Source organism: Myotis davidii, unplaced genomic scaffold, assembly GCF_000327345.1.
Source record: "Myotis davidii unplaced genomic scaffold, ASM32734v1 scaffold428, whole genome shotgun sequence".
Classification (NCBI taxonomy): Eukaryota; Metazoa; Chordata; class Mammalia; order Chiroptera; family Vespertilionidae; genus Myotis; species Myotis davidii.
In genome coordinates, this window is record NW_006299834.1 from 891,014 (window position 1) to 901,918 (window position 10,905).

General features: G+C 55.0%; 1 protein-coding gene across 1 annotated transcript in view; it reads left to right on the top strand.

The window, feature by feature from the left end:
- The window catches only part of SCUBE1 (signal peptide, CUB domain and EGF like domain containing 1), a 90,595-nt gene that overhangs the window by 13,105 nt on the left and 66,585 nt on the right, over positions 1–10,905 (top strand). Inside the window, exon 3 of the mRNA XM_006775994.2 lies at positions 3,640–3,768. Within this exon, the coding sequence (XP_006776057.1) occupies positions 3,640–3,768 (129 nt within the window). The remainder of the gene's footprint in view (positions 1–3,639; positions 3,769–10,905) is intronic.

Consider the following 10,905-nt stretch of genomic DNA (forward strand, 5'->3'; position numbering starts at 1 on the left):
GACTGGCCTCCGCTGTGGGGTGTCAAGGGAAGGAACAGGCTAGCGTTGTTTTACTGACTTCTCAGCGATCTCTTTATTATGCCCGATGAGTATGGTGATCAAATAGTTTGTCATTTTGATAGTGAAAAGTATGCTGTTAATAATGACACCCAGGCAACCGGCAAACACGACTAAGCCAGGCAGCGTGGGGTGTATGATTATTGTCATCGGGGAAGAAAGATTTTTCTCAGGTTTTACCACCATTAAAATAGCTGGTCTTAGTGCACTTGATGGATGTGGGGACTCTGAAACTGATTGTGTTTCTTTCTTTGCTTTGGCTTCTAGGAAGCTCAGAGCCTTATCTGCGGCCTGCCTTTTGAAATTGTGCTGGAATTACTGAATGTATTTCTGCATACTTTCACCAGCTTTCTTTTATTCTTCAACCCCTGTTTTTTTCTTCTTATTCTTTTAGAACATTTTATTGTATATATTTTATATGCAGTTTAGATGGGTGATGTTGGAAGGAATTGATGGGTGGATGAATAGTGCTCGGATGGATGAGTGACTTTTTGACTGGATAGGTGAGTGGGTAGGGGTTTGGATGTGTGTGTGTGTGTGTGTGTTTGGATAGATGGGTGTTTGGATCAATGAGTTGGATAGGTGGTTAGCTATGTGGATGGATGGATGGATGAATGAATGGAGGTTTGGATGCATGAATGTTTAGATGAATAGGACAGGTGTCTGGCTGAATGTTTCGATGGTGGATGCATGTTTAGTTATATGGGTGGATGTTTGGCTGGATAAATGAATGGGTCAATAATAGGTGATTGGATGAATAGAAGGATGGTCAGCTGTCTGGATATTTAGATGGATAAATTTTGCATGAATAGACAAATGGAAGGATGGCTGGGTGGATATTTGAATGGGTAGCCAATACAGTGATTATATGGTGGATAATGGATAGGTGGACAGCTGGCTGGCCATTTGGGTAGGAGACGGATAGGTGTCGGGGGGGGGCAAGTATAAGGATGAATGGATGAGTGGGTGTTTCGATGACTGGATAATACTTTCTTGGTACACAGTCTAAATGTGCCAAGGATTAAATACTTTGCCAAAGCCTGGCATTCAATGGGCACGGTAGGAGACGGATAGGTGTCGGGGGGGGCAAGTATAAGGATGAATGGATGAGTGGGTGTTTGGATGACTGGATAATACTTTCTTGGTACACAGTCTAAATGTGCCAAGGATTAAATACTTTGCCAAAGCCTGGCATTCCATGGGCATTCTGACCTATTAGGAAGGACACAGCTTTGTAGACTGAAAGACCTTTGTTCTGACCCTGGTCCTATCACTTCTGCATGACCTGCAGTAATCACCTAACCTCTGTGCACTTCAGTTTGCTCAACCATAACATAGAGTTAAACTGCTGACTCCAGAGGGCTGCTAAGTGGGCTGGCACGTTTCAGGGGTAGATGCCTGCATACTTCCTTCTGAGGTCCAATGAGGGAGGAAGGAAGGAAGGGGAGGAGGGAGGGAAGGGAATTCTTTTACCCAAGTGCGAAATAAAAGTCCTTTCCTTTGCCCTGACTCATCCAACCTAAGTCCTATGCCCACCCAGTAAAGCCACACACTGTTTGGGTTCGATGGATCAGATTCCACTCTCAGAGTTGGGACCAGGCCACCTTCTACAGAGTCACCTTCTTGAATGAAGGAAAGGAGGGAACAGTTGTGGGGTGCTGGTTCAGATCAGATAGTAGTGGGACTGGGTGACCAGTGGGCAGACTGTCACCATGTTAATAGTGTAGGAAAGCCATGCTTTGGGAGTCGATTCGATGTCCGCAGAGAGGTGGAAGGCTATTCACTGGATGGGGCATCCCAGGAAAGTGCCGGTCGAGTGTCTGTGGAGGATCCACGGGGAGAAGCGGTCGGTGTACCTGGGTGAAACCCATCTGGTGCAAGGTCAGGGCTGCCGAGACTGGGAGATGAGGAATATCTCAGTCTTGATAAACCCTGGTGCCTTTTCAAACATAAAACCTTACATCCTCCTTCAATGTTATTTAAAATGTCTAAGTGCATGAAATATATGATTGCAAACAATTCTCATGACCTGCAGAACTGAGCCTGCTTCCCAGCTGATGCTGATGGCCACTGCAGGCAGGTTAGGAAAAAGTCTCTTGCGGTTCCGGAGACCCAGGCAAACCTGTCCTCCCCTCCGGGCGGCTGTGTGGGGCCCCGGGGCAGGCTGCTCAGCCCAGGCCCTGGATTCAGGAGCCTCCGTGCTGTTTTTACCGAAGGGAGCCCCTCAGGTGTTCCTGGCTGGCAGGTGTCCAGTGCCTGGTCCTCTCCGGGGTCAGAGAGCTCACTCCCTCCTGAGACCGCCTCTATAGTCCCGATGGACATGCCTCCCTGTGAACGCTAATTGCCTCCCCTCCCCCACCCCACCCCTACCTCCTCACCCCCGTCTACCCTTACTAGATGGAGCTCGGCTCTCCGGACCAATGTGGAGAGCACCGAGCTCCTCAGGCATTTGAAGGACGGGCGAGGCCTGCCTTTACTTAGTCCCCCCTCTTCCCCAGGCCGGCCCCACCCCAGCTTCCACAGCTGAACCCACCTCAAAAAGCCTCTTCAACTGCCTACGAGACGGACCGATTCTTCCCAGGTTGTAACCACTTCGGAGGCACTTCCGGTCTTGCTTAGCTGGGGCACTTCCGGTCCGCTGTGTCGTATTTCCGGTTCCGCTGTGAGGGCACTTCCGCCTGCCCCTTCCCGGCTTCTCAGGTTTCCCGTTTCCCTGTGGCGGTTGAGGTGCGGCCAGGCCGCGCTGGTTCGAAGCCCACGTGTCCTACTTGGTAAGTGTGTGGCCTTGGCGAGGTGCTGGCGCCCTGTGCCTCCGTGTCTCCGCTGCCCTCGCGGAACTGGAGTAGTGCCGGCGCCTGCGCCACTGAGTCCGTGTGGGACTGAAAGACACACGGATACGGTGTGTGGACTTGTCAGCTCGTTAAATGTGAACTGGGCGTTCCTGTTACCCTCCGAGTCTCTCAAATCTCTCTGGAACGCCAGAACTGATAGCCCCTTGAACCCTGACGGGAAATATTAAAAAAAACTAAAAAAAACCCGAAAACGGCAAAAGGGTGACCTTTACCAAGGCTATTGGCCATTGTTTGTGAGACAGAGCCTTTGTTCTAACGAGGACACTGGGGCAGTGGAGGTTCAGAATGCAGCTGCTGATGTGAAAGGAGACTGGCGGAGTGTGCGGACGTGCGGTCATTCCGGGGTTACACTCTTTGGTGGTATGCGACGTTCCTTTGATTTGATTCTCCATTTCGTGAGCAATGAGCTCTCCATCTGTGGGAGGCTCTCAGAGGGGCGAAGAGATCCAGTTTGGGGCTGACAGGGTCCCCACGTGCTGTTACTGTGGAGAGGCTTTGGAAGGGGGCTGAGCTGGGTGTGACTCTTGCCAGCTCCGCAAGGTGTGGTCAGCCTTGGGACCGAGCCAGGATCTTGCCCTTTGTCACCGTTGGGTCCCAGCCCCCAACAAGGGTTCTAGTGAATGCCCGTTGAGCCGTCCCCTTCCCAGTCAGGCCCAGGTGCCTTCAACAGTGGCGGGAGAGGGGACCCCAGGCTCTTCCTCTGACCCCTCTCGTGCCCCTCACTTTGCAGACATCGACGAGTGTGAGAACGACTCCTACAATGGGGGCTGCGTGCACGAGTGCATCAACATCCCGGGCAACTACCGGTGCACCTGCTTCGACGGCTTCATGCTGGCGCACGACGGACACAACTGCCTGGGTGAGTGCTGGGCCACGCCTGCCTGTGCCCACGCTCTTGCTGCCGCGTGGGGCGCCCCTGCCTGTGCCCGCGCTCTGGCTGCCGCGTGGGGCGCCGTGGGAAGGCTGGCTCTCCCTTGGTCCTTTGTGTTAAGTTTACCGGCGCCGCCGTAATAGAAGAGCACACACCAGGGAGCTTAGGCAACAGCAAGTTCTTTTCTCACAGTTCTTGAGGCTGGACACCTCAAGTCAAAGTTTGGCTCTTTTGGGTTTTTTTCTGAGGCCTCTCAGCTTGGCTTACAGATGGCCACCTCGTCCTACTGGGTGTCCACATGGTCATTCGTGCATCCGTGTACTTGGTGTCTTTCTCTGTGTGTCTTAATCTCCTCTTCTTATGAGGACTCCAGTCTTATTGGAGCAGGGCCCATCCTAACCGATTTTCAATTTAATTGCCCCTGAAAAGGCCCCGTCTTAAACACAGTCATGTGCCGAGGTACTGGAGATTAGGGCTTCAACAGAAGAGGTACTGGAGACCTGGGGCGGGGGAGGGGGGAGGGGGGGGGGGGGGGGGTACGATTCACCCCATAGCAGGGATTCTACTATACCTCCAGAGTCTCATGGTTCAGTTGTATATTGTAAGCCTGTTGTATAAAATGTATTAGAGTGATGCCAGCTTGCTGGATAAAATTGGAAACATGTAGAACAGGGACAAAAAATTAGGAAGCGTCTTAGTTACGCTGGTGTATTTCCTCTCAGGCTCCTCCCTGCTCCCAGGTGTGATTTCACCGTAGTAATCAGTGGTCAGCATGGTTTTGTGCCTTGACTTTCCCTTGAACATCATGTGAGCCTCGCTCCGGTATGTTTACCTGGCCCCCCTGTTATCGCCATTTTTCCAGGTGCCTCATAGTCTGATAAGCCACGAATAACGGAGGCCGGAGGCCGCTGTAACAAAGTAGCACACTGAGGGCCTTAAACAGCAGAAGTTTCTTCTCTCCCAGCCTGAAGGCCAGAGGTCTGAAGAGAAGGTGTTAGCAGCCTCGGTTCCTCCCGGGGCTTCGAGGGAGAATCTTCTGGGCTTCTTTCCCAGCTTCTAGTAGCCTCAGGGGTTCCTTTGCTTGTAGATCGCAGGGTCCCCTAAGCACTTGTCTGCTACTGGCTGCTGAGCGACCCTGGGCCAGAGGGCTGGAGCCCAGGGTTAAGACCATGGGTGTGGCAGGAGTGTGGCTGTGAATAGTTTTGGGGGTTTTTTGGAACAATCCTAAAACTTATTTTTGTGAATAGTTATTGATGTCCCTGGGCCTCGGTCCCTCCTTGGTGAAGGGGGGTTGTGAAGAGCCTCAGTAACTGAGATCATGTCAGGGAGCTGAGAAGCGTGCGTGCCCGACAGGCTGTCCACACTCAGTGGCTGTTACTGTCATCCTGGCCTCCGAGCCTCGGGCTTCCCCGCTGTGAACAGGCGCACTGATGCTGCCTGCTTCACCAGGTGTGAGAGTGAAGTGGCCGGCACTTAGTAGGTGCCATAGTCAACAGGCAGGCATGAGTGTCACTCTAGGTCAGCGGCCACCCTTTGGTGGGTGGACATTTAGGTTGTTTGCTTACCTTGTTTGTTTTTAACCATGAGAATCGAGCAGTGATTCTGGGCATAAACCTCCCCCCTCGTTTTCCTAATTGTTGCCTTAGCAGTTCTTCCCAGAAGTGGAACTGCTGGGTGAGAGGATCCTTTGGATTCTTTATGGCTTTCGCTGCAGCACTTCCTGAAGCACTCGGCGCCCCTGCCCCGTGCCAGCTGGTGGCTGGTGGGTGGCACGGGGCGTGACGTCCCACGTGCTCTGGGCCTCTCCTCTTCGTGGTGTATTCACCTTGGGTTCCCTGCCTGTTTTTGTTCAAAGCCTGTTGGATCTCGGATGGGCTTGTTATGGGAAACAGATCTGTGAACATGTAATTACACCCACAATGAGCTCTGAAACGGACGTCTGGACGGCAGGCTGCTGAAGCCCAGAGGGGCCTGGCAAGAGCTACCCTGCAAGAGTGGGGGTGGAAGGAGGGCTGACTCCTTTGGGCGGGGGGCGCTTTATGGAGAAGGCTGCCTTGAGCAGGGTCTCCAGAGGCTGGGGAGCAGCTTGCTGGGCCGAGGGCACAGCCCATGTAGCAAGCGGTGGGTGGCTCCGAGGCCAGGCTCCGGTGGGTGGCAGGAGCCTGGGAGGTGGGGCCTCGGAAGTGCGCAGAGCCTTTGATTAGATTGTAAAGAACGGGCTGTACAGCATTTATTGTGCCAGATGCCGAGTAAATTGCCGTCCAAGTGTTATCTATTGAGTCCCCCCCAAAGCGTAAGCCCTTAGCTTTACCAGTCTGCCCCCTTTTCGGGCGATGGAAAGAGCACATTTCTGTATTGATTAGTCTGCGAAGGCAGAGCTGGCAGGGCTGTACACAGCGGGCGGGACCACCCCCTGGTCAGGAGGACGGATCTTGGGGGCTGCCAGTTCTCGGCTCCAGTCCGGCCCTTTGGCCAGTCACTTCCCCCGTGCCTCAGTTCCCGACCCTGATGTCAGGGTTCTGTGCGGATTGAACGTGATCGTGGGTGTGGAGCACCTAGCAGCATGCACTGGGCACTCGAGTGAAGCGGGCGTCTGATCGCCGCCCCTCGGGGTGATGAATGAGGTGGGCTGTCTCCTGCCTCCCAGACCTGGTGGGGCTCAAGCTTGCCGTCCACACCCAGGCCGTGTCTGAGCCCCCAGCCTCTGGCCACAGCGTTCTTACCCGTGCAGATCTGCACATCGCGTGGCTGCACCTTTGTTCTTGGCTGAGGCAGGTCCACCAGCGCCTCCAGCCTAGCGGTGGAATCTGTGCGGGTCTCTGTTTCAACAACATTATCTTCACAGCGGCTCCTGTTGAGACGGATCAATTTAAAGGACCAGGTAGTCCCCACCCACCTACGAGCATAGACTGGACTGCGTGCGGCTCTCACTCGCACACAGGGCGGCCCAGAAAGGTTCTTTCTCTTCTCTGCTTTCAGCCGAGGGCAGGCCCTTCCCGTGGACTCTGTGGGCTTTTTCCTTCTCAAGACACAACTCCGCTCTAGAGAAGTCAGATCTTGGTACCAACAGACCCGAATCGCACTGGCCACAGGACCTCTCGGAGCCTCAGCTCCCTGATCCGGGAAATGCTGTCGGAGTTCAGTGCGGGGGTCAGTGTCGGGATCACGAGACTGATGAAGAGTGGCAGACACAAGGGCGCTGTGCGGAGCGGGCTGGCAGCGTGAGGGTGTGGCCTCGCATTCCGCACCGCCGCTCGAGCTGATGGTTTGGGACCAGTTACTCAAAACCTCCAGGCTTCGGTTCCCCTGTCCCTGTGTCAGGTCACTGCGAGTTACCTGTGGAGGTGGCTGTGGCGAGCTGTGTGCAGCTGGGAGGCCCTGCCCAGGTACCGGGTGGTGTCCTGTTGGTGCCGAAGGTGCTGGCTGGCGGCCAAGCCCTCAGCCGCCTGCACCCTGGCTCCATCCCCACAGCATTTATCATCGTCATCATCATTGAATGATTTGCCGACATTGAAAACACCGAGGCTAATAACATAAAACTCCGTATTTCCAGCATTCTTCCTGCTTGGCCAGGCCCCAGCCTCTGGTGCTTATGGGGCTTTGGCACGAATACAATGGAGGCTCGTATCCCATGTGGCTAAATATGTAAAAGTCGTTACGAGGCTTCAGAACTAGAGTATGTGCAGCCTGTTCAACCTTGACAAGTATTCCTACCTCGTGCCTGGAGAGGTTAGACTGGAATTTAGAATTCTTGGTCTCCTTGGAGTTTGTGCCAGAAAGTGGAGGTGTGACCCACCCTGCTCCCACCCCTTCTCGCCCCTGGCTTTCTCCCGCCCACAGGGGCCTGGGACACACTGTCTGATGCTCAAGCTCTGGCTCTTGGCCCCCAACCCTCCTTTCCCTTTTGCTACTGCTTGGTCCTAAGTGTCATCTGTCCCTCAGAGAACGGCAGGCGCGGGCCATTCGGGCAGGGAATTGTGGGGTCTCCAGAACCCAGAATGGGTCTAGAAGGGCAGATAGGGGTTCCAGGTACACGTGACCCTCCGTGGACTTCTGACTCCATGGGGAGAGCTGCAGCCACAGGACGGGCAGAGGGGGGTCCCCCAGAGCCTGGGGCCGATCCAGGGGGAGGAGCTGTGTCCCCTTTGGGTGGGGGTGGCCTCTCCTGTTTGCTACAGTCCCCACCACTTCTGTTGCTCACCCCCAGTCCGCTTTGGTTGTGTGCCTGCCTGCTTGGCCTCGGGAGTAACTGTGCTCCCAGCAGAAAGCCTGCCCCCATGGCTGCTGGGGGCTGCGAGAGGCCGAGTGCTAGGAGATTCTGACTGCCTTGTGCAGGCCTGACCGCCTCCAGTCAGTTCCCTGGGCCCCACCCACAACCCCTCACCCGTCAGGGACAGTGGGCGGCTTTGCATCTCCTGTTCTGTCCCCAAAAGTCTGGGTCAGGAGTCTCGTCTGGGTGTAGCATTCCTCTCAACCAGCGCAGGATTCCTGAGGGACGAGGCTGGGATGAACCTGGTCGGAGGTTGAGAAGCATTCCGAGTTAATTAGGAGAAATGAGGCTGACAGCTTAAGGGTTATTTTCTTGCCAGAGTTTTCACAGTTGAACCTTTTCTTTTCTTTTGAGCAGAAGAGGTTATTTTCCTGTGAGATGGCTTGCCTGGGACTGTGTCCTGGAGGAGGGCCAAGTCTGTCCTCTGGGGAACAAAACCCTCTCTCTGTTTGACATCTTTATTGAGGAATTTCTCAAATATAACAGAAAATGACACCAGAGGGATTCAGACCGCGATGAGATCCTCGCTCCACCCCAAACGGCTGCTTTTAGCATCGTAATTACTGAAATAGCAGTAGTTCTGCTTGAAAAATATTATTCCAAACTTCATGCAACTGGACATAAGAGCAATATTTGGGCTAATAGACTCCGCTTTTTTCATCCTAAATTAAAACCAGCAGCGGATCACTTCTTCCCGCCGCACAAAGCAAGGCTCCCTTTCTCTGCAGCCATTAGTTCCCTCCACCAGATGTTTCCGTCGGCCCCAGGCTCTCCCCTGACTTACTGAGAAGCACGTTTCTTGGGCTGCTAAGTTTGGATTTTGGACTTGCTTCTCAGCACTGTTTTCCCTGTGAGAAGAAGGCAGGTTCAGCACAAAACTTGTTTCGTTAACAGACCTACACAGTTGTTGAGCACCTACGCTGTGCTGGCCCTGTCTAGACCGTGGCACCTAGGCGAGGCGAGGACCGTGGTGGGTCTCTGCTGTGTCCTCCCGGCATCCACAGGCAGAGCCATGAACCCGCCTGACCGCTGAGGAGAGCAGAGCTCCGAGAGGGTGGTCACACAGCCAGCAGTGGTGGGGCTGGGACCAGAGCCGCGTCTGTGCATTTGCCAGTTCAAAGCCGTAAGCCACTGCCCACCCCCTGCCCCATGGCGCCCAGAACAGCACCAGCTCTGGGAGGCTAGCCAGGTTCAGGGAGGGACCGCCCCGGGGGGCGGCGGGGTGTTAGCTGTGCATCCCCTTAGGGTTTGGGAGTCGCTGAGGGCATCCAGAAATCCCAGTATCTGCCAAGCCAGGTTGGTGGGAGGCACACTAAAGGGCAAGAGGGCTCCCCTCACCCAGAGAAGAATGAATGAATAAACAAACTGGTAAAAGTACTTGTGACCTGGGCCCTTGAGCTCAGCAAACCTCCATGCTGGGCACACAGCAGAGAGGAAGGTGAACTGGAGGGGCATCTGTCACAGGACTCCCAGGGAGTCCCAGAAATCCTCATGGCTCCAATGGCAGGCAGAGCGGCTGTGTGAGCTGACATCACAGCCCGCCCCGGGTTCAGCCGCTCGTTTAGTGCAGACATCACTCTGAGCACCTGCCGTGTGCCCCACGCAGTTACAGGCTGGATGCAGCGAGTGGTGAACAGAGGCAGCCCCTCCCCACACCTAGGGGCTTCCGTGGTGCGGGTGGGGGAGACAGTAAAGTCAGTTCAAGTTCAGTGGTCAGCTCCAGTGGAAATAAGAAAACAGAATACGGTGGTAAAGAGTGATAGGAGAGGGGGGCTGGACAGGATGGAACCCTATGACTGTTCCTGCATAACCCCCCAACCTTGGGGCCACACAGCACCATTTTATTCTGGTGGATGCGGGGGCTCAGCAGGGTGGCCTTGTCAGTGCCCCATGGGTGTGGGCCTCCGCTGAGAGCATGTGGAGGCTAGAAGCATCTGGAGGCTTCTCTACTGATGTCCAGCAGCTAATGTTGGCTGTGAGCCGAGCACTGAGGCAGCCTCTCCTGTGGCCCTTCCGCGTGGGCCGGTGTGGGCTTCCTCGCAGCGTGTCCGCTGGGCCCAGCAGAGCGAGGCCAGGCCCAGAAGTCTTGCAGCCCAGCCTCAGAGGTCACCTCCACTGCACTGCACAGTCAGGGTGGCTGTGGAGGCCCGCACGTCCCCGGGGAGGGCCCGTGTGTGGGGACCTCAGTGAGGAGGGAGAAGCCACCATTTGAAAGTCTAGGGACGGTCTTCCCTCCAGACAGAAGGGGGAGGACAGGAGCAGAGTCCCAAGACGGGGCAAGCGAGGTGAGTTTGGGAGCAGGTTAGCGTACCTGGAGGGTCAGGGGTCAGGGACAGGGACTGGAGATGCGGCCGGGAGTGGGCAGTGTTGGGTCCTGCAGGTCCTTGTGTGCCTAGCAGGGTGCTGGGAGGCCATGGGACATTTAAACAGGGACTGACAGTCTTGTTGACATTTTAATTAAAAGGGATTTGTTTTGACTGTTCAGTGGAGAAGGTGTTACAGGGACTGAGCCCACTGCAGTGGGTGGGAGATGGCGGCTCAGTCCAGGCTGACAGGTGAGAAGTGGTGAATTGAGGATATATTTTGAAGACAGAGCTCACACGCTCTGTATTTACAGACTGGATGTGTGGGAGGTGAGGGAGAGAGGATCAGGACGATGGCTAGCTTTCTGCCCGGAGTTTCTGCGTGGCTGTGCTGCCGTGGCTGAGACGGGCCTCCGGGGCCAGGAGAGATTCTGGAGTGAGAAGAGGGGCAGACTCAAGTCTGTTTGGTCGAGTTCCGTTTGAGATGATCAACAGCCACCCAGATGGGAATGGTGTCCAGTTCAGAAGTCTGGGAGCAGTCAGCGGGGGCGG